The 22605-nt window shown below is 38.7% G+C and overlaps 2 protein-coding genes across 3 annotated transcripts in view; one reads left to right on the top strand and one right to left on the bottom strand.

Annotated features, from left to right (window-relative positions):
- Positions 1 to 330: 330 nt before the first annotated feature.
- On the bottom strand, positions 331 to 12293 carry trdmt1 (tRNA aspartic acid methyltransferase 1). 2 transcript variants are annotated; one of them, XM_041961450.1, is made up of 11 exons: positions 12197 to 12293; positions 8919 to 9028; positions 8513 to 8589; positions 7630 to 7701; positions 5510 to 5575; positions 4999 to 5068; positions 4838 to 4897; positions 2287 to 2591; positions 1449 to 1506; positions 880 to 1009; positions 331 to 645 (listed from the first exon to the last, which is right to left on the bottom strand). In XM_041961450.1, exons 1-11 carry the CDS (start codon positions 12258 to 12260, stop codon positions 545 to 547), a joined length of 1113 nt encoding a protein of 370 aa, XP_041817384.1. In that variant the 5' UTR covers positions 12261 to 12293; the 3' UTR covers positions 331 to 544. The 2 variants fall into 2 exon arrangements, with proteins under 2 accessions (XP_041817384.1, XP_041817383.1); XM_041961449.1 differs by having other exon boundaries at positions 332 to 645; positions 2266 to 2591.
- Positions 12294 to 13555: 1262 nt separating this feature from the next.
- The window catches only part of rsu1 (Ras suppressor protein 1), a 57577-nt gene continuing 48527 nt past the window's right edge, over positions 13556 to 22605 (top strand). The window contains exons 1-3 of the mRNA XM_041961404.1: positions 13556 to 13653; positions 13821 to 13933; positions 19818 to 19868. Coding sequence (XP_041817338.1) covers positions 13825 to 13933; positions 19818 to 19868 — 160 coding nt within the window. The 5' untranslated portion in view covers positions 13556 to 13653; positions 13821 to 13824. The remainder of the gene's footprint in view (positions 13654 to 13820; positions 13934 to 19817; positions 19869 to 22605) is intronic.

The following is a 22605-nucleotide window of genomic DNA, read 5'->3' as shown; positions in this document are numbered from 1 at the left end:
TTGACTATGATGGATTTTCTATGTTTGAGGAATCTGTTCACACTGATATAGGCTACAAGTAAAAATTGAGTTTGTAAGAAGGTGAAAATATGAAACAAAAATAGGCTAATTAGGACATTTAATGTCAACTTTGCATTAAAAATAACTGACAACTGATAATATATATATATATATATATATATATATATAAAATAGCACTAGATAGTGCTAATAAGAATACACCAGGAAAATGCATTAAAGATCAATGAGGTAAAAACAACAAAACAAGTAAAAATTATGGTCTTATGTTTCATGTTTTTTATTTGATTATTATTATTATTATTATTATTATTATTATTATTGCACTCATTAAAAAAAAAAACTTGTAGACATGTAATGTGTAACAAGAGACATGTAATGGTTGTAAGTAAGTAACTTACACAGTGAACATCCCCATCAAAAACCAGAGTGTACATTAGCAAACAGAGATATTGGGCAGAGAGCACCTGTCATATGATCTACAGTGACAAATAACATGGTGTCAACCTCCAGTGTGTCTCAAGAGCTAGGAAACCAGCAGCTGTAAGAGTTTGGCCACTACCACAACATTGAGGCTGTTTCCTAGGACTCTGTACCGCTGCTTGGTCGGGATCTGCTCTGGAAAGGCTGCAAAATACATTAAAATAAAATTCAGAAAGTAAGGTACACTTGGGCATTCATCAATCCAACAGTATTTTTAAACTCTACTCATCAAGTTTTTGAGAAGGGATATTGACGAACATAACATAAACACAGTTTTATAATTCAACATGAGTAGCTGCAAGCATTTCTACAGATACACAGGTAGAAAAAAGATGTATGTAATCTGAAAAAGAGGCCTAGAAGAGGTTTTTCACTTACAGAAGCTTTGAGGGAAACCCATGAGGTTGGCAACTTCTCTGGGAGTAAAATACCGAAGCTTCAGTTTCAACAGTCTCTGGAGTTTCTCCTGTCCAGAGCATTGGTCCAGACCTCTAAACACACTCTCCATCTGCAGAGCACACATAGCAGAAACCTTCAACACACTAGCATAAGAAATGTCTGTTGTTCTGATGCTCACCAGGAATCAGGTAAGGCAACATTAGTCCAGTTTTAGCTGCTCTGCACTTTCGTCCTGGAACATTTAGAATTGATCTTAAGGTCCTCCAACTTGTACACAAAGCAAAAAGCGAGGGAGGAAGATGGCCACTTATACCTGCATTCTGTTCCCCCTGCTCTGCAAACACAGTCACTATTTCAATGCAGCTGATGATACAGCTGGTTTCATCTACATAATTGTTGTTTCTGTCTGTGGAGATTCTCATTCACTGTAATAATAATGAGATTAATTATACCACATACTAAATATATTCATGACACTGGGAGTCTGAAGCAATAAAAGGTTGTGATATTCAAGTACAGCCAAAAACCAACAAAAAGCAAAAACTTACCTCTGTTTCCATGCAGCATTGTAGTACTGAGCCCGTTCCCTCGACATACCGCCCATAGCTATGGATAAAACACATTAATCACAGTCAAATAGCAGCAATACTAAATTATCATTTTAACACTGATCAACCAACAAACAGAAATACGGTAGAGATGAGATACACTATCAAGTTCATCAGACCCCATTTTCACACTGAAATCACTCAGATTAGAGGTAGACCCAACCTTGGATCCAAAGCGGATCAACCCAAAGTATACTCTAATTGGATTAGGTAGGATCTATTTTTACTTCCAAAGGTCTTGGGTCTGTGTGTTGAGAACTCAAAATTATGGTAATAAATGACAACTAGGCTACTTTTTTGGAATTTGATTAATGCAGGTGGTGGCAATAAGACTTAATTACTTCTATTAATTATTTCTTTTATTTGGTCTTTGAAGCATATAACAAATTATTTTTAGCTTCCGTGACTCAACATGCCTTCTCAGAACATTATTATATTGCTGCTCTTGTCTACTGCCTGCTAATTGATAGCTCTCTGTCCATTAGAAATAAACTCAGGTCTGTTGTTTTGGCGATTGCTAGCCAAGTATTGAAAAGGTTAAATGCAGTGCGGAGGCATGCCTGCAGGGTCTGTCCTCTGTGGTAATGGCAGCTGAAGTTATTGCATACTGAAGTTACAAAATGTCCCCACTCTGTTGGTTAAAAACTCTATTCTGGACCCACACACACACCTGCACGAATGCATGCATGCACGGTGGCAGTTGCTTGCAAGATTTAATAGTGAGACAAGTGAAGACAATGACAGTTACTGTACCCACCCTTTGGTAAAGCAAACAGACCTCCTGCATGTGGGCCGAACAATGTCCAACAGCAGAGCATATCGCAGCAGTATTTTGGAAGGAAGGAGATAGTGTTCCATGTTTACTTCCATCTGTGGTTCCAAAAAGTCTTGGATCTGTCTGATAGACAGATCATTGTTCTGATTTTCCTTCCTCTGGGCATCCATTTGTGTCTCTAATTTATACAGGAAATGACCCCCCTGCATTTCCTCCTCTGGCTGGCAGGAACCTGGGTGGGGAGGACGCAAGAGTGTGGGCTGCTCAGGGGAATCACTCTCAGCAAGACGTGGAAAGGCATCTAATACCTAAAAATGAATTTATTCCATTTCATTTTTCAGTGAACAGCACACGTTTTTTCATTCCTTCAATAATGGCTCTTTTAACGTCAATAAAAACAAATTGAAATTGTTTTGCTCCAAAAAGAAGAACAATGACTGTAAGTTAAAATGTCCATTTAGTTGATGTCCCCACTGGGCTTGCTGTAGCAGTCTGTGTTACTGGTGTTGTTTGGGACACACCTATTACATGACTTACCCACCACCCGAACTGTCATTTTGCCTTTTGTGTAAAAAAAAAAAAAAAAAAAAAAGTACAGCACGAATACTTTATAAACAATTCTAAATTGAAAGTATATGTGTATATATATATATACACATATACATATAGTGAACTTTTATTTTGTTTTTTGAATTTCTCTATCTCTGTTGCTAAATTTCCCTAGCTGGGGATTGATAAAGTTTTAACTTATCTTATCTACATCCTCAAACAATATCCTTAGTTTGAATGAAGTGATTCATGGGATTAAATAAATTTATGTATTTCATTAATGTAACTGATCAGTTTCGTCATTATAAATACATTTAGGCAGCAGGTTAAGACAATAAACCATAAACCTGCAATGCAGTAACATAATATTCATTGATTGATCTGATTTTCAAAAGACTGGTGCATTGTGCAGGATGGACTGATTTGCATTAAGTTGAGGATGATTATGCAAATTCAGATACAGCAATTGGTCCATCAGCTTGCCATCATACACCACCCTACCGGATCTCCTGCTCTCCCCATAAAATGAATATGATCCGTTGGCTTGACATCCATCAACCGATCCCGTGTGTCTGTCTCTTTAGAATTGTTAACCTGTCGCAGGCATGTCAAACCAATTCTATAAAGGGCCGTGTGGCTGCAGGTTTTCATTCCAACCAAGGAGGAGCACTCCAGGCCAACCAATAAACATAAAGGGATCACTTAGTAGTAGCTGAAGACTGAGATCATCTGATTAATTGATTCCAACCTGGTGTGCTCCTCCTTGGTTGGAAGGGAAACCTGCAGCCACACGGCCCTTTATGGAATCAGTCTGACATGCCTGATCTGTTAGACCATCCACTTAAGTTGTGGCAGTTTTTTGACTGGAGTAAAATTTTGTCCAATCCAATCCAAACCATCTTTATTTATAAAGCACAGTTTAAATAAACTCAAGGTTTCCAAAGTGCTGTACATTAAAATAGGCAGTAAAAACAGACAATAACAGTAGAAACTAATCGGCAGCAAGTACGCTTTGTTATACATGCTGTGAATTTTGATCATGATAATATCTATTCTTTCAATACATTTTTAGTTGAGTCTTTACAACGCTCTGGAGTTATTGGAAATTGGATCAAGTCAGAAACAATCCTACACAGCCACCAATGGAATGTCATTCCACAAACAGTATAATAACAGCGTAGTCCTGGGTTTACACTTGAGTTAGCTGAAAGCACAGTGCGTCTCATACACACTCTTAATGGTACCTTGAGTGTAGGTATCAGAATTGTGAATCTGTATCAGAGCCTACAGCTCTTGTCTGTCTACACTTTACAAAGTCTCAATTGATTATTCCCCAGTAAGATCTAACTAGCTATTGTACAAGAACAAGATCCAGCATAATATTTTACGGTACGTAAAATTAGCAAAACTACTACCAATTCAGAGCCATTTATTTGTTCAGTCATATTCAGCAGTGAACCCTTACATTTGGAATCCTTAACATTTGGAGATATCTGACAGCTCAGATCTCTTGGGGTGGCCAAATGTTTGCATGGTGATTCTTTCTTTCCCTCTAAAACTGTACAACACAAAAATAATGCACTTAGCCTGCTTAAAATGTTTAATAGGATGTTTTGTCTTTAATTTCAGGACTTTTGCAGATCAGCCCATTTTCTACTCATTTAAGTATTCATAGTAAGAAACACTTTGACCCATTTGCACCCAAATCTTTGCATGCCACTGTGCATAATGCGTATCTCAAGTGAGGGAGACTTCAGTGAAGTCTTGACATTCTATGCGAAGAACAGAAGCTGTCTCAGTACAGATGCTGAGTAACTCTGCTTTCTGCCCCACACTCTACTGCTGCTTGACTAGGACTACTACCTGACGACACAAAATGTGAGAGAAGGACTCACATTTCAATAGCCCACTTCCTTTTAGTCAGACTGGTTGACCCCTAATTAATTCTGTGTGTCTGTCTTTGATACATTTCATGATACCAGGATCAGGATTCAGCAAACCTTACCTTTCCTGTTGAAATCTTCGCTATCAGGAAATAACGCAGTCTTGAATTTGGGATCCCAACCTGGATTATGCATATGACAGTGATACAAATATAATTTATTATATGTAACTTCCACAGTATGATGCATCTAATGAATTTTTTTTTAAGTGTATCTGTCTTACACTTGTGGGTGAGACCATGATCTCCTGGAAAGTGTATCCACATTCCTTCAATGTTTTCACCAAATGTTCCCTGGAGAATATATATTATACAGTAATATTAGGACATATTAAATCTTAGATGAAATGTTTTCACCTATGTAGAACATCATTACCGTGGGTACTAAGAGCCAATTATACCAAAATCATAGTTGAGAAGTAGAAGACATAACCTGAGTCAGGGATTACACATGAGCAGAGTTCTTAAGGTAATTTAAGAAACACTTTTCAATCAGTTAACAATGTGAGTTATCTTATTATGGATACAGATGGTGCAGGCTTTGTAAGATATAAGTCCCATTAAAATAAAACATTGATCTTGTGTTTTTGTTAGACCATCACACCCAAAGCCAAACTTAATTTCAGGTCTCACAGCAGCAAGGCTTTTCAAAGGCAGGCATGCAAATGTTAAAAATGGGAGAAAATGCGAAATAGTAACATTTTTCTATTTGAGGCTATTAGACTCCATCATTACCTGGCAGAGGAGCTCTCAAAGCCTTTCACATTCTCCAGCAGAATGAAGCGGGGCAACCTGTTCAGCCTGGCCACATATTGTAATATGAAAGTCAGCAAGACAGGATGAGAGCCTTTGTTGACAGAAACCATGCAAACATGTCCTTCCTTGGCCCATGACAGAGACAACAGACCCGGGGCCTCGTGTATAATGGAATCCACAGGTCATATCTAACCCACTACACTCCTACAAGCCATACATTTTCATACTGTATGTAGCTAAGCCTATTCATTTCACACTATTCATATTGTCAATACTGTTCATACTGTAAATATCTCATATTCAAACACTGTGTATTCATATCTACCCCTTACTATTTTTTCTATATATTACCACTACACCGTGTGCACAATTATTAGGCCAGTAAGTATTTTGACCATATCATCATTTTTATGCATAATATCCAACTCCAAGCTGTATAAACTTGAATGCTTATTGGATTTAAGCATATCAGTTGATGTGTATTAGTGTAATGAAGGCGGGGTGGCCTAAGGAAATCGACACCCTATATCTAGGTATGCAAAATTATTAGACAGCTTGTTTTCCTCAGGCAAAATGGGCCAAAAAGGGGATTTAACTGACTGAGAAGTCAAAAATTGTAAAAAGTCTTTCAGAAAATTGCTAAGATATTGGGGCGTGATCACAGAACCATTAAACGCTTTGTTGCAAAAAGTCAACAGGATCCCGAGGAACATGAAGCTACCAGGAACCCATGATCCTGCAGTGCTGTTATATTCCATGACTGCAACCTACCTGGAGTGCCCAGAAGTACAGGTGTTCAGTGCTCAGAGACATGGCCAAGGTAAGGAAGGCTGAAACCCGACCACCACTGAACAAGACACGCAAGTTGAAACTTCAAGACTGGGCCAAGAAATATCTGTAGACAGATTTTTCAAAGGTTTAATGAACTCATGAGATGAGACTGACTCTTGATGGACCAATGAATGGGCCCGTGGCTGGTTCAGTAACAGGCACAGAGCTCCACCTTGACTCAGACGACAGCAAGGTGGAGGTGGGGTACTGGTATGGGCTGGTATTATTAAAGATGATCTAGTTAGACCTTTTCACAGTTAAGATGACCTTTTCAACTCTCAAACCACTGCCAGTTTTGAGAAGACACTTTCTTCAAGCAGTGGCACAAGAAAAAGTCTGCGTCTTTCAGGAAGACCATGATTTTAATGCAGGATAATGCATCCAAGTACTCCACTGTGTGGCCTTAAAGGAGAAAGAATAATGTCATGGCCCCTTCCTCACCTCATCTAAACCCTATTGAGAACTTGTGGGCCCTTTTGAAATGGGAGATTTCCAGTGAAGGAAACCAGTACACCTCTCTGACCAGGGTCTGGGTGGCTGGGGCTACTGCTTCACTTATCACTGATTTTTTTTTTTTTTTTTTTGGAAATATCAAAAATGTTTGTGAATTTTGTTTATTATTCTCACCTTAACAGATGAAAATTAACAAGTGTGATAGGAGAATTTTCATTTTTCATTTAGTTGCATAGTAATTCTGTACACAGATATTCTCCTAAGAAAACCAAAACCTTACTTATACCTTTTTAAATATTCAGGTTTGAGGTTTATTAACATTTGGATTGACCGGGAGCATTTAAATAAAAATACAACTTGCTTATAATTGTGCACACAGTGTATATGTTACTCTGCACTTTACTTCTTGGTCTGAGTGTTTGTACTCAATGTGATGACAATAAAGTTGACCCAGCTCACTTGCTCTTGCTCTGTAGCTGCTTGAGTCAGCTTTCCAAACTGACAGGATAAGCTGTCAACTGTCAGACCCCTCAAACAACAATATGATGTGTTTAGAAGTTTAACTAAGTCATAGATCAGACTTGTTCTATGTTGTTAATGTAAAAAAAAAAAAAAAAAAAAGACTGACCATTCTGTTGGTGTTTTTGAATAGCAATGAATTCACTGTCTATCTTTCCAAACACCAAAATGATGATGATTTCCTTCTCAAGGTGTTTCATTATGCATTTTGTACAACTCATGGCCTTTAGATATAAAAATACTTATTCATTGTGATGGAAAAGGACAACAAAAAGCTAAATCTAGAGATTAAAAACCTTGGCAGAAGATCAAGGATGTAGAGAAAGCTCTTGGTTCTGAGGTCAGCAATGTCACCTTGAAGTCCTATCCTGCACAGAAAGACATTTTCAGTGAAAAAGACATTAAATATGATTAAGAATGATGATTCAGAAAAAAAGTTACTATGATGATCAAACAAAGACAGGAATACAGGTGAGGTGCAAAGTACTATGAGTAAATACAGAAAAAGGGAGAGCTATATTGTGGACTCAGGTCAAGTATCACAAATGCATCTTATGAAGTGTGAGGTTAATTACAGGGCACAAGAATCAGGGTACAATGTTCATTTATTTATCATTATACAACACAAGGCTGTACAGCAAAGTGCAAGTTGTAGGCCCTTTGTGCTACCAGGGTGGAGTGTGGAGCACGAATTGTGGAGTCTCAGCCAGAGGAAAGCAGCTGGCTAATGTGGCTAATAGTGTCTATTGCAGACCCTCACGCTGGAGCAATCATGAAGTATTTAATATTGGGACAGTAAAGAGAAACTGTATGAACAGTGATCATTTGAAGCCAATTAAATAACCACAGTAGTAGCTTGGATGTGGGAACCGTTTTCTGACGTTGCTTTTTGTTTCGTCTCAATTAGCCAGACTGAACATTATCTCCACGCATCATACTGCAACACAAGCTCAGCTGCTTTAGTTGTGACAAGAAACCTCTTCTGCTGCCTGTCGTTGGTATGTGTGTCTGTTGCTGCCGTATTTAAATGTACTTAATAAACATGTTCCACGGAACACTGACTTATATAACATACTTTGGGTTTTCTGCCAAATGAATGCCTTTGAGATGCCTCAACCAATCCTTAGTCAAGCTCTGACAATGAATCACATTACATCTCTAAAATAAAATAAGACATACCTAGTGAAAGGCTGGCAAGGAGGGCTCATCAAAATCATGTCAAAAGATAATTTATTGAAGTCATCTAGTGTAATGCCCTAAAAAAAAAAAGAAAAGAGAGAGAGAGAGAGAGACAGAAAATGTTTTAAAAAGTAATAACATAGCAGAGTTAAAAATCAGCCCCAGAACCTCGGTTTGAATCTGATAAGATGAAAAAATTAACCGATACATGAGTGTTCTTAATTCTGTTGGTCATCTGTGTCCCATATGAATGCTAGAGAGGCTTGGCATAAAGGCAGTGCAACACCCTAAAAAGGTTGCCAGTCGCAGAGCAACAGACAAACTGAACACTTTTTAAATAACTTGTTGGATTAACTGTTTTGTTCAGATGGTTGCAGTCATGCCTAAACCTTCTGCCGTCACTCACCTCAATGGTCTTGTTCCAGAGGGGGGTGTCGGGGAAATTGTGCCTGTAGATTTGATTAGCTGTGGTGTTTATGTCTATGGCAGCCACTATCTGGCCAGGTATGCCGCTCTCTGATGGAGAAAAAACATGTTACAAGGTACAGATGAAGATTTTCTTGATTTAGCTGTGCCGCTGCATGCAGCAAACCCCTCATGGTGAGGCAGATTAAAAGGCTGTGTGAACAGGTTAGGTAGCGAGCTAATGCCACCTGCCTGTTACTCATAACAGCACCAAACAAAACAAGATGTTTTAAAAAGCGAAAAGAAGACAGCTTGGAAGAGGGAAGAGGCAGCAACAGCATTCCATTAACAGTTACAATGCGTTCAGGGCTGGATACAATTACCAATGAGATACATGACCTTAAAGTCTTGACCTTAAAATACTGTGAAAACAAAAAGGAGAGCAATGGCAAGAAAGATATTAAGACAGAACATGGTTAAGTAATATACCAAAACGATATAGACACACAAATTCAAAATCAGTGAAGTGGTGGTGGTGTAGGTGGAGTAGGTACAATATTTTAATCCTCAGAACCAAGGAGAAACAGCACAACTTTGCTGTAAAGTTTGTTCAGCAAATTCTCAGAATTGAGGTCTTGCTACCCCCAGACATAAACCTCCATCCATCAGTCAAGGGGGCCCATAAAGCGTGAGCACAGAAAGCACAATTTAAGACGAGTTTAGCAACTTTATGGAAATTAATGACAACAAAATGGCTATAACAATAGCTTGCTGAAAGAAACTTGTCCTGCTCCACCACCAGCCCATGGTCATGTGTCTCCCTTTCAAGAAGGCTGACAATTACAGAATCATCAGCAAAGTTTAAGATGTGTCTGTTCTTATAGTTGCTGCAACACACATTCATGTACATGATGTAAAGAAGGTGATGTTAAACTAAGCATTAATGGCAAAGGGAATGTTTGTTCAATGGTAAAAATTGATGTAATTAAACTAAAAATAGTTTCAGTGCTTGCAGCACTGAAAAGGCTCAGACACAAAAAAAAATAATAAAAAAGGAAGTGAGGTTACAAGTCCGGATTTTGAATATTTAGTACATTGCAGGGCTGTACAGACAGTGACAAAATGTGATCGTCTCCCTTTGTGTAGGTTACTTTACAGGTGCACCCAGAAAACAGGTTACTGTATATCTAATTCCTCATCTAAGCCACTAGCGTCTAGTGCAGGGGCTGACCCCCGGTAATCATGAAGTGCTTTGAGCGGATTATTCTCAGGTACATCAGAGGCTTCATCCCCTCGGACCTAGACAGCCTTCAGTTCGCCTACAGAGGGAATCGGTCCACAGAGGATGCTGTCTCCATCACCCTGCACACCTGCAGCAGCCCAACACCTACGTCAGGATGCTATTTGTAGACTTCAGCTCAGCTTTCAACACCATCACTTCAGACAAGCTGGCGCTGAAGCTACACGCATTGGGTCTGCCTGCGTCACTGTGCCACTGGATCAGAGACTTTCTCACCAACAGGCCTCAGGTGGTGAGAATAGGGAACGCAACATCATCCCCTCTGATCCTCAGCACATCCATCCGGGCCACAGACTGTTTGTACCGCTTCCATCAGGAAAGCGGTACAGGAACATCCGCACCACCACTAACAGACTGAGGGACAGCTTCTTCCCCAAAGCTGTCAGAGCTATCACCCCCAGCAGCCCCTCACTGGAGTGAGAGACTGTGAGAACTACGAGCCACTGCACGCCGCACTTTACACCTTCACCTCCACCTGCACCTCCACCTTCTGTGTACTTAACTTTTAGGTACACACATGCTTAACTAAATAGTCAGCCATTTGCATTTAGTATATACATTTTAGTATATTTCTGCTGCTGTTGGTACATTTCACTGGTATATTTTATTGCATTTAGGAATATTTTTACTGCATGATGATTTATTTTATTCTAGTATCGTAATTTTATTTTATAATCTTTCTATTTATCTTGTTTCTAACATGGGGGTTGCAATGCAAATTTCATTGACATGTCATGCTCAATGACAATAAAGAAATCTTGAACCTTGAAACTGAGGCACACAAGGCTCAGACAGTTAGTGAATATTCATTTCTGACAAATTCTACAAACTATATTTGCACTAGTTATTGTGTCCGAGAGAAAAGGAGACAGATTCAGACACAACACTCTGATCAGCAGTTAATGTTGGCATAACAACAATTTCAACGATATGGCAATAAGCGACATTAAAACCACATTCATCTGAGGACAGGATCACTGTGACCTTCTTCATCTTCAGCTTCAGATCTTCAGCTACACTGTATAATCAACATCACTAACAATTTATTGATCAATACAAAACTTCTCATATAAATAATATAGTAATGACAGATTATTTTGTAACTTCTAAAAGAAAGAAAGTGGTGGTCAGTATGTGGAATGACCAACGTCTGTGAATTACGTATTACATAACAATTTTTGACTTGCCATTCAGTCCAGATTTTGGGGAGGCATGGTGTAGATTTTTGGCAGAAGATATTTGACACAGATAAGTCTGAGCAGTCTAGGTTACAGTATAGTTGGGAGTGCAGAAGCTGGAAAGGTGGGATGCACAAGTTATTCAAACCTTGGTAAATTTTCATTCAACCTGTGATCTCTACACATTTAGATTTAGAGTTTTTTTTTTCTTTTTCAACTCTTGCAGCTGCAGTAATGAAATTAGGGAAAAGATACGACTGAGAAGCAGATCAGACGACAAGCTGATCATTACATTCATTTTACATCATCAATGTAAAATTAGAATAATTTATGTACAGGCACTGGAAGCAGAAAGCGACACTCTGATTCCAATCTTAATGTGGCTGTGCAAGAGAGAAAGCTGTAGTTTTGTTTAGGCGCTTTCAGTTGTTTTCATGATTTTGGCCATGCGCGCACACACGCGCGTGCACACAGTTACACAGAGTTGTAACTGAATGCAGAGTGAGCATAGCATTAGCCGCCATAACTACGCGTAGCTCTTCCGCACGAGACTTCCGTGTCCCACGCAGTTATCGCTAATTTTCCAGATCAAGTCGGACAAATTTAGTAACACTTATTCAATGTTCGCCGCAAGACGGAAATTGCCTTTTTGACTTCTGAATGGAGTTTTGCGCACAATAACCCGCTCAAGAGAAGGTCAACGTGGCAGATATATAGAGAATATATATTCAACTGGCATGATTAAGCACTTCCGATTAAATAAATCAAGATAAAATTAGTGTCTAACAACGATAAGCTTACCCTTAACAGCATAATGCATCCCTCCTATCCCACTGTAAAGCTCGAGCACCCGCAAACTCGTCATTGCACACTTCTTCCTCTGGTACTGCTGAGCTTCAACATCTTCTTCTTCTTTGACGTCTTACGGCAGATGGCATCCACGATGTTGCATTACTGCCACCTTCAGGTTTTATTCCATCTCTATCCATATTAAGGAGACTTGCTGTAGTATGCCCTTAGAGCTGCTTGTCTAGTCCAGTCGTCTTTAGAAAGCAAAATATTATCTTCCATCAGGAAAGCGGTACAGGAACATCTGCACCACCACTAACAGACTGAGAGACAGCTTCTTCCCCAGAGCTGTCAGAGCTATCACCCCCAGCAGCCCCTCACTGGAGTGAGAGACTGTGAGAACTGTGCACACTGCACTTTTACACCTTCACCTCCACCTCCACCTGTACCTTCTGTGTACTTAACATTTACTTAACAAGTACACCCATGGTGCGACTCTCAGTATATACATTTTAGTATATATCCAGCTGCTAGTATATTTTAGTTCTGGTATATATATATATATATATATATATATATATATATATATATATATATATACACACACACATACATATATATATACGTATATATATACATATATATGTGTATATATATACATATATGTATATATGTGTATATGCATATATATACATATATACATATATACATTCATTTATATATACACATATATATGTATATATATACGTATATATGTATATATACATATATACATTCGTATATATATATATATATATATATATATATATATATATATATATATATATATATATATATATATATATATATATATATATATATATATATATACATTCCTACATTTACACAGCAAAACTATAACAAAACATTTTTATTTAATTTATGACTTCACTTTTCTGAACGTGAAATGTTGCCACAATAAAAGTCACATTTGTTTGTATACATTGGCCCACGTACATTACTTTTACAGAAAGATATTTTGCAAAAATATTTTAAACTATAGTTTATGGATAAATTTCATGAGAAACCAGTTTCCAGCAGGTGGACAAACAGAAAAATAACAATCCATCTGAAAAGAGGAGTGCTCTAACGAAGCAATTTATCGCTGTATGTCTTGTTTCTTCAGTAGTGTTATTTTCTTCGTGGTGAGGCTACTCATTCGCAACATTATTACAGTGGCCTATTAAACAACTTCAACATTTTTAATGTATGTGTAAGTGACAACTGCCATCCGTTTTGGAGGACCTGCAAGACAGCGGACCAAGAGCCGACCCGGAGGCGTGGCTGAACACATCTAGGAACCGGAAGTATCCTATTATGGAATAGTAGCTTTCACATAAACTTCCGGTAGGGTGTGATCTTGAAGAGAAGTCTCTATCAGGAATCAAAAAACTAATATATTTATCCTAATCATTCCTCTTTTTAAAACGGTAAGCTTCTTCAGTCCTGATCACTGCGTTAACTCTATTCACTTCCTTGTAGGCGACGTGTTTTTTGTGGTTGCTGTGCGGTTGCGGCTTTCATTTAACGTTACAACGTATTTACGAATTCCCACTTTCTAACTGCACGATGTACTTTTTTGGATCGCTGTTTTCAGAGTCATGTCTAAGTCTTTGAAGAAGATAGTGGAGGAAAGTCGGGACAAGAACCTCCCAGAAGTGGAGATGTGCGACAGGGGCATTTCGAACATGCTGGACATCCCAGGACTGTGTAAGAGAAAGACTTCAATTTCACTGCGAAAATGTATTAAAGCTTAAAGCTACAACCGCCATTATGCGCTAGTTTTGCTTGAGGAATCAGCACATGCGTTTCAGATGATACAAACGGAAATGTTATAAGAGTAATAGTCATAATAATGAACTTTATTTGTTCAGCACCTTTCATACAAGAAATGCAACTCAAAGTGCTTAACAACAAAGCAATCACAGAACATAGTGTAAAAATGAGATGGAGAATAAAACCACTGGATAACAGTAATACAATAAAGTTCAAAATAGAGTACATAGAATACTAAAATCAAGTAAAATACAACAATTTCAAAGAGGTGCAGCAGTACATAAAGGTGAGGCAAAACTTTCAGCTTCTGCTGAGCTGCAGAGTTTTAAAATGAGCTGAATTCTCTCAGTGAGGCCAGTAAATAGTGTGTTACAGTAATTGAGTCGTCTTGCAATAATTTTCTTTTGATTTACAAATGGTTGTATATCATTTATGTTTCTAAGGTGAAAAAATATAGTTTTTATCACCTTATTGATGTAAGACTTGAGTCTTAGATCTGAATCTAGGATAACACCAAGACTTGTAACCTCAGATTTAATCCAAGGGGTTCATTTCCCTAGATTATGAAACAGTATTTCTCTTTTTGTTTTTCGGGATGAATAGTAGGTTTTCAGGTTTGTCCTCATTTAACTTCAAGCCTGACTGACATTGCTCCAGAATGTCGTTTTTTTTTGTTTTTTTTTTTAACACAAAGGAGTTAATTTGCTTTGAAATTCCCCAGATGGGGGTTAATAAAGTTGATCTTACTTTATCTTATCTTTAAGCTATTTTTTCCAGTGTCTTACTGATGAATGGAAGGTTTGATATCAGCCTGTAGTATTGAGTCTGTCTTGGTGGGGTTTCTTCAGTGATGGTTTTACAGCAGATGTATTTATAATCTTCAGGACATGGCTTGAAACACTGTCAAACACCTGCTTTAAAAATGCTGTTGGTACAGGGTCAACACTTGAGGTGCTCCAATTTCTTTCACCTGTTCAACAGAGTATCTTAATCTCACTGTTATTGCTTCACCATGTGGAGATTCTGTCAGTCACCCTTTTAGTCTTTGTTAAGAATAGGTTGGCATCAAAAGCACACAGTAATGTTCGGAAATCGGTAATTCTAATACTGAAAGATTGCCAATGTTTAACCCTGTTGTTATTACCAAGTCCAAAATGTTACCATGCTGATAAGCCGTATTGAATTTTATTTAAGTCAGATATGGGGAATAAATACAGTGTTTTTAACTATAAGACAGTAGAAAAGTATATAACAGTAAAAATATGTAATATTGCACAAGATATTTATGTATATGTAATGGATTTGAGAAAATTGTAACATAAATAGCAGTAGTGCAAATAGTAGGTTTGTGATGTTGTGATGTGAAACAACATCAGCACAGAGCTATGTTTAGTATTTCTGGAGTAGTAGTCTCTCAGCTGTTGGAATGAAGGACCTGCAATAGCGTTTCTTCTTACACAATGGATGCAGTAGTCTGTTTCTTACGGAGCAGCTCAGGGCCCCCACTGTCTCATGTAGGGGGGAGAGGGGTTGTCTATGATTGATGTCAGCTTGGCTAATATCCTCCTCTCACCCACCTCCTCGATGGTGTCCAGAGGGGAGTCCAGGACAGAGCCAGCTCTCCTGACCAGTTGATTCAGTCTCTTTCTGTCCCTCTCAGAGCTTCCACAGCCCCAGCAGACCACTGCATATGATTGCAGATGCAACCACAGAGTCATAGAAAGTGTCGTACATACTCCAAAGGACCTCAGTCTTCTCAGGAGATGGAGACAACTTGTACAGAACATCTGTGTTGTTTGTGGCACCTTCCTATGAAAATCTATCACTGTTTCCTTCGTCTTGCTGGCCTTTATGTTCAGGTGGTTCAGTTCACACCATTTGACAAAACTAGTGATCACTTCCCTGTATTCCATTTTGTTACCCTGTGATACATGTCCAATGATGGCTGTATAGCCAGAAAACTTCTGCATGTGACAGCTGTCAGTGTTGTCTGTGAAATCTGAAGGGTGAAGAGGTAAGGACAGAGGATTATACCCTGCAGAGCCCCTGCGCTGCAAACTACTACATCAGACACACAGGTAGTGAGGTAGTTGATGTTCCACACAGCCAGGTGGCAGTCCACTCCAGCTCCTTCCAGCTTCCCCCTGAGCAGTGATGTTTGGATTGTGTTGAAATAACTGGAGAAGTCAAAAAACATGACGCTCACAGTGCTCCCAGTTTTCTCCAAGTGAGAAAGAGATCGGTGAAGCAGGTAGATCACTGCGTCTTCTACACCAATGTCTGGTCATTATGCGAACTGTCAGTGGTCCAGCTTGCTGCTCACCAGGTGATGGAGGTGGTTCAGTATAATCTTCTCCGTGGTCTTCATCAGGTGGGAAGGCTACTGGCCTGTCTCTGTAACTGCTGTGGCCAGAGAGTTATCAGGCCTCTCCAAACCTCCCTACCGTTCCCCTGAAGGCACCTCCCCAGCTTCCTCCTGTAGCTGTCTTTGCCTGTCTGATCTCATTTTACCATATTCTCTCTGTCCTGATTAGGTCATGCTCCCACAGTACTAAGCAACAATAAAAGTGATACAATTATGGTGGTAGCCCCCTGTTTCTTACTTAATCTAAGTCCCGGTTATTTGTAAGTATCCAGGATCCACTTTCCGAAACTTTTGCCAAAAAACAAAACAAAACAGGGATATGAGCAAAAGAATGTAAGCAAAGCAGAGAGCACGCAGGAAAAGATAGATGGATAGATACTTTATTAATCTCCAAAGAGAAATTTACAAGAAAGTTCCTCGAATAAACGAGTGTCTGCGTTGAAGTTGAGGAGTCCATATCCATAGGATAGAGAAGTACTTTCCAAGAAATCCAAGAAAAGTGCCTGCTCTATAAGAGAGCAGGAAGTTAAAGTGATATGGCTTGCTGAAAATGTTGTCACCGCAGCACACTTCATCTGTGGTGTTAAAAAAAAGCTTCGGTTTGTTTTTCAAGTAGACTTTTTTTAACATGCAAGGTTTTTAATAACCAGACTGGGGTAATAATTCAGGCCGGGAATCTAATGTAAATCTCCACATTCACTCCATTTACAGCACAACTCTCGTTAACTCTCGTTATTTTTTTTTTGTGTATATCATTTTTGTGCACATTTGTTTTGCATGTGGCATTTCCTCAGAGCTCTGACCGTACTTTCAGAGACTAACCTTTATCATCACAAGGCTTTGGTAGCTGAGTAACTGGAGATACCGCCATCTGACAGAAAAGAGCATCAAGGTCATCTTCCATCATGTCCATGCACATACACATCTCCTGCTTTCCTACACAGAATGATTAAGGTTTTGAAACATAGAAACAACTCGGGAAAGGTAGTTGTGATATGACGTGCTGAAGGTAGCCATGCTGTGACTTTCTTCCCACACTCTTCTCCTTTTCATGCGCTCCCATTCAGCTCTCACAGCCATCACTGTAGATATCCAATACATGCACTGAAAGCTGTCATGTCCGTAGGCTCTCTCTTTTTTGGACTTCCACAGTGTATAATGATCATCCCTGAGGCTCTTCCATTATAGGTTAGCTGTGTGAGTATGTGGGTAAGTGCGCTTGCTGTACGTTGTGTGTTGTGCGACATCATGTGTTTCAGTGAGTTGTTATGCCCTCCACTACTGTTCTGCTTGATTGATCTACAGTTCCGAGGGACTCTAGCGGTCCTGTGTTTTCTGTTTGATTTACCCATTTCATTTGCCATTTTTAACATTGACCTGACACTCCAGGCTTAATCAGCTTGCCAAGCCACTGGAAATTCTCCCTGTTCTCCCAAGGCGAGTCTGGGCCTGCTCCCAGTGCATTAAGGCTCTGTGCTGAATTTTTCATACAGCCAGCAAATATGAGCTATATGGTATGTTTGAAAATACAGGCTATATGTATGTGTAATGAAAAATTAGACAAAAAACATACGATAAATGAATGCAAGTCGAAGTTAGTGTGGACTAAATGCAGCTGTGTATCATCCATATAGCCTAAGTAGTGCTAGAGTGCACTGGAGTGCAAAAAATGTTGGAATAGCCTTAATTCTGCCTTTCGTGTGTGTGTGTGTGTGCGTGTGTCATTTTTGTATTTTTTTAAAAAGTATCCATGATTCTCTTTTAAGTCTTAACATGGTCTCAACACTGCATTAATAGTAGACACATTTTTGAGACATTGGCAAATTGGCAGCAAAATGCAAAGCAAACTTCAGTGATGACTAGGGCCCCCTTCTTGCTTCTAAATCAGTTGCAACAATGATTCTTATCACTGAACCATGTTCTTCCTCTGTGTTGTCTGCCTCTCTGATCTCCTGCTGTGTTGTCACGAGAAAGAGCGGCAGAGACTCAGAGCATCCCTGTAACCATAGTAACTCACTTTCACTCCTACCTGTGTGCATGATGCAAGACGAGAGGGAGCAACAAACACAGTAGAGCTGCCTCATGAGCCTCTGAGTGAGAGTGCTCTGAGCAACATGCAGGGGAATAAATTACAAGATAATAGAGGGTATAGGGTATATGTCTGACTTCCTCAGATGGTTTAAATAACTCACTAGATTTGTTGTCTTGTGAATCTAGAAAGTTGAGAAGTTGGCAAATGTATGTGTGAAATATTTAGGCAGTAAATAAAGACCAATGGCTAGTGAAAAAAGACCTGTGGCTTCATATCTGGTTGTTTTGGGACATAGTGCTCTGTGGATCCTACCACAAGGCAGAGCTTGGACCAGGAAAATGCCGTAATGAAGGGTTCCTTTTCGTTCTCCAAAAGTTTGTTAAAAGAAATGCATTTTTTACACTTACAAATGTCCCTATTAATGTAGTGTTATTGAGAACCAGCAAAACAGGGAACAGCAAAACAGCACCCCAGGAGAGATGTTTAAATGTACAGGGAACATGGTATTATTTCACAAGGGATTTATTAAATCAACAGTCTATTTTCCTGTAATCTCCCAGAATAGAACAAATGGGCAGATATTACAACATGTTTTGAAACTGCTCAGCTCAGCCAGGTGAGTTTTGAATTGTCAGATTTCTCCTGTAAAGGAAAGGTTCCAGCTTTGGCCCTTGAAACAAAGGTTTAAGCTGCCAAGAATGACAAGCAGCAAATTTAAAAAACCCAGAAAAACTCCTGTGTGTGTGTGTGCGCGTGTGCTCACGCATGTGCTTCTTTTGTGTTAAATTTTTGGGCTCTTATGATGTTATCTCTTTTATATCTGTTTTATGCATGCAATGTATTTCAATGACTGCTGAGAAAACATTTCCCTTGAAGGAACAATTAAATAAAGTCATTGGAATGCCATTATTTCCATTCCATTCCTCTGATTAACTGGCTCAGCTTTATGAGCCAAATGTACAATAATAATCATGCCTCCAATTTGCTATTTAGATAACGTAGATAATGACATTTGTCAAAATTTTAATATGTTTTTGGTTACATAAGAGTAGATAAAATAACTGCCATTTTTTGACATGCTACTTTTTTACTTTATTACATGAAGAATACTTTGACTCTCTCTCTCATACTGTATATAGATATCTCTCTCTCTCTCTCTCTCTCTCTCTATATATATATATATATATATATATATATATATTTGTTGCTATTGTAATGTTTTTCTTATTACAAACATAGGGAATCCTGCTTTTACTTTAGACATATTACAGTTTTTACATTACATAAAAAAAAAGAATCAGTTCACTGCTAGTGTATTATTATTTGCGGTCCTGTTTTTATGTACCGGTAAGATGCATGAATAAACAAACTGCTGAGTGAGTTGCACTGTTGTATTGACTTGATGTTCCATGTCGTTTCAGTCACCTTGTCTAACATCACTCAGCTGGTCCTTAGCCACAACAAGCTCACAGGTAAGCTGTTCCCTCTATCCTCTGTTCATTAAAGGATGGGTGTCAGGCTCATATTAGGTAGAGGGCCAGATTCCTTGACAAAAACAGCATGCAGAATCAAAACAGGCAGGCTGTAAATGAATAAACTGGGTTTGGTTCATCACCAATGGCCCTGTTCCACCATGAGTCCAGTCAGGGCTGTCGACCTGGGGGCTCTTTTAAGGACCTAGCTTAGATGCAATTTCAGAAAAGTTCAGTTTTCTCTGTGAAAGATGTAAATTTGAAGTCACCATATTTGCCACACATGATGATATGTAACTGTTGGCCTTCGAAATGAATTGCTAAATAATGTCATCATCATCATCATGAAGACCCTTATTTTAAATCAGGGGTGGGGAATTTTATGAGAGTTATAAGATAAATAGATAATAAAGAAAAGCCAGGGGGTATGTCCTTGTCACAGTACAACTGTCCATCTATATGTATGAGATTATGGCTTTTTTCCGTCTTTCATCATTGCATTTTAGATGGGGAGTGACTGTTTACGTCGTTACATGATTTCTCAGGGGTCCTGGTCATTGAGTCTTGTTCCTTTGGCTGCCTGCTTTCTCGTTGAAATTGTTCTTTTTGTTTGTAGTATTCATATTTGGCCATGATTGGCTGTGGTTGGTTTTTAGTGTTCTTGTGTCCCTGACAGTGTCCACAGTGAAATTTGATGTTTTTTTGAGTTTTAAGCTGTTTGGTCATGAACTTCTTGATTGATTTTCTGGCTTGTCTGTGGTTTATTGGGGAATGCCGGTGAAATGTATATTGTCCCTCATGCTGCATGCTTGGAAGTTCAGAATGGTTTATTTCATGGGTTTGTTGTTGGCAGTGACAGAGATCACCTGGGTGGCAAGTGTTTTGACAGCATCATGGATCTTGCACCGTCTCATGAGTGTTGCCTTTATAGTGGTATCACTCCTCACAATTAAGTGCTTAAGTGTGATGCAGTAGTAGGAAATAGTCTGTTTGTATTAGCAGTGACTTAATAGCATTTTGTGCAGGAACATTGCCAGTGACGCCCAGTTCATAATACTGGAATGCAAGGGCTTTCATCAGGCTCAGTCACCATTCTTTTACCTCATTTGGTGATGGTGACTTAACAGACATTTATTTAAATGAAATACAGAAATGCAGGGACTTAGTGAGGGAACAGAAAAGCCAAAAACAGCATAAGTAAAACAACATATTAGGTTATATACCTCTTCTACAGTGTGCTGTCAGGGCATATTTCATATTTCTAATTGCTATGGGTATGTGTCCTCCAATTATGTTATGCACAATTATTATGTTCCTTTGAGAATAGTTTTGTCATAGTAATAGTCAGCCATATTCAGGCAGGCAGAGAGAGCAGAAGCAGTGATTTTGGTATTACTTAGTTTGGTTTGATTTATAATTTGTGATTGCTGCAGTGATATCTTGATACTCACAGCGTTTAACTATACAGTCACAGTTTGCTTATGTTGCAACTATGGCTTATGTGCTATTGTCAGTTTTAGTATTTCTGTGGAACAGGAACTATCTTTGTATTGAGTGGATATATTAGATAGCCACCAATTGGACTGAAATAATGTAATGGTGTTTTGCGCCAGCAGATGTCACCACAGACCCATCAACACACTCACATTAAGCTGTGTGAACTGTGTTATGAAACACTAGTTAAATAACTGAATAACCAAATCAAGTTTTTCTTGTAATATAATTTCTGGGCCATTTGACTTTATCATGAATGGTCATAAAAAGATAGAGATTATGTTGTTATAATGCTATAATACTGGGAATATGTTATTTTTAGTCTTATTTTGTGTCTTGTATTTCATCTTCTGCTTCCGTTATTATCTGGGAAAGCAGAGCTCATGGTGAGGTTTGAACCTACCATCAATGAATTTAGGGAATTTTAACCATTGAAACTGATACAGTAGGTTAAGTGCAAAGTGTTAAACCAATTTTTCTCTCTACTCTCCACCGTGACTTCTGTCTTCAGTCTGTCTTTTGTCAATTCAAGCAATAAAAGTCTGCTTATTAGGTAACACCATTTCACTTGGTTTTTGGTCAGTTTAATCTGTTTTCACTTGTTAGATATTTTGAATGGACGGTATGAAAGTTTAACTATTTTCACAGTTATAAAATATTTGGATGGGTTTGTAATAGTTTGTAATTCACATTGGTATTAGACTTAATGTCCAGTGATTTTACATTTTATTTTAATCAGATAAACCTTTAGAGATGCACCTTTTCCTCAGTGCCTGCAAATTCATTGACATGTTTACCTTCTGGTGTGTTTTCTAATCTGCTGCAGGAGATGAAAAGATTACACTCTTCTCACTTTACTAGGTTATTTATAGCCCAGATCAGACAGAAATTGGGACAACATAATTCATGTAGTTACTCTCCTGTAGGCATTCTCAAGGTATGCTCAGTAACTCTTTGCAGTAAAGCTTTGTAAAGTCCCACCCTGCCAGCAGTCTTTGAAAGTAGCAGGAAATATCACTGTACTTTTTGTATTTCTTTCTCTCCTCCGTCGTATCCAGTGTCATTTCAGGATCCTACAAATACAGCTGCACTGTGTCAGACAGGATGGAGGTGATGTTGCTGCTGTTTGAAGGTAGTCATGACATTTGGGAAACCCTCCATTAGAGGGGAAAGAAAGAGAGATTCTGCTGGCTGCTGTCCAATGCTAACTGTGGTCATTCAGTGACAGGTGACCATTTCACAC

The sequence above is a fragment of the Chelmon rostratus genome, chromosome 20, assembly GCF_017976325.1.
Source record: "Chelmon rostratus isolate fCheRos1 chromosome 20, fCheRos1.pri, whole genome shotgun sequence".
In the NCBI taxonomy this organism is placed as follows: domain Eukaryota; kingdom Metazoa; phylum Chordata; class Actinopteri; order Chaetodontiformes; family Chaetodontidae; genus Chelmon; species Chelmon rostratus.
The sequence above is the reverse complement of the archived record's forward strand: the minus strand, read 5'-3'. Positions and strand labels throughout refer to the sequence as shown.

What these genes read in the sequence shown, in the direction of transcription:
- trdmt1 (XM_041961449.1), bottom strand. Translation starts at nt 12,260, where the DNA reads ATGACGAGTTTGCGGGTGCTCGAGCTTTACAGTGGGATAGGAGGGATG. An exon ending in GATGCATTATGCTGTTAAGG is followed by an intron (nt 9,029 to 12,196) that starts GTAAGCTTATCG and finishes TTTCTCCATCAG; the next exon opens with AGAGCGGCATACCTGGCCAG. An exon ending in TTTGAGAGCTCCTCTGCCAG is followed by an intron (nt 5,069 to 5,509) that starts GTAATGATGGAG and finishes TATATTCTCCAG; the next exon opens with GGAACATTTGGTGAAAACAT.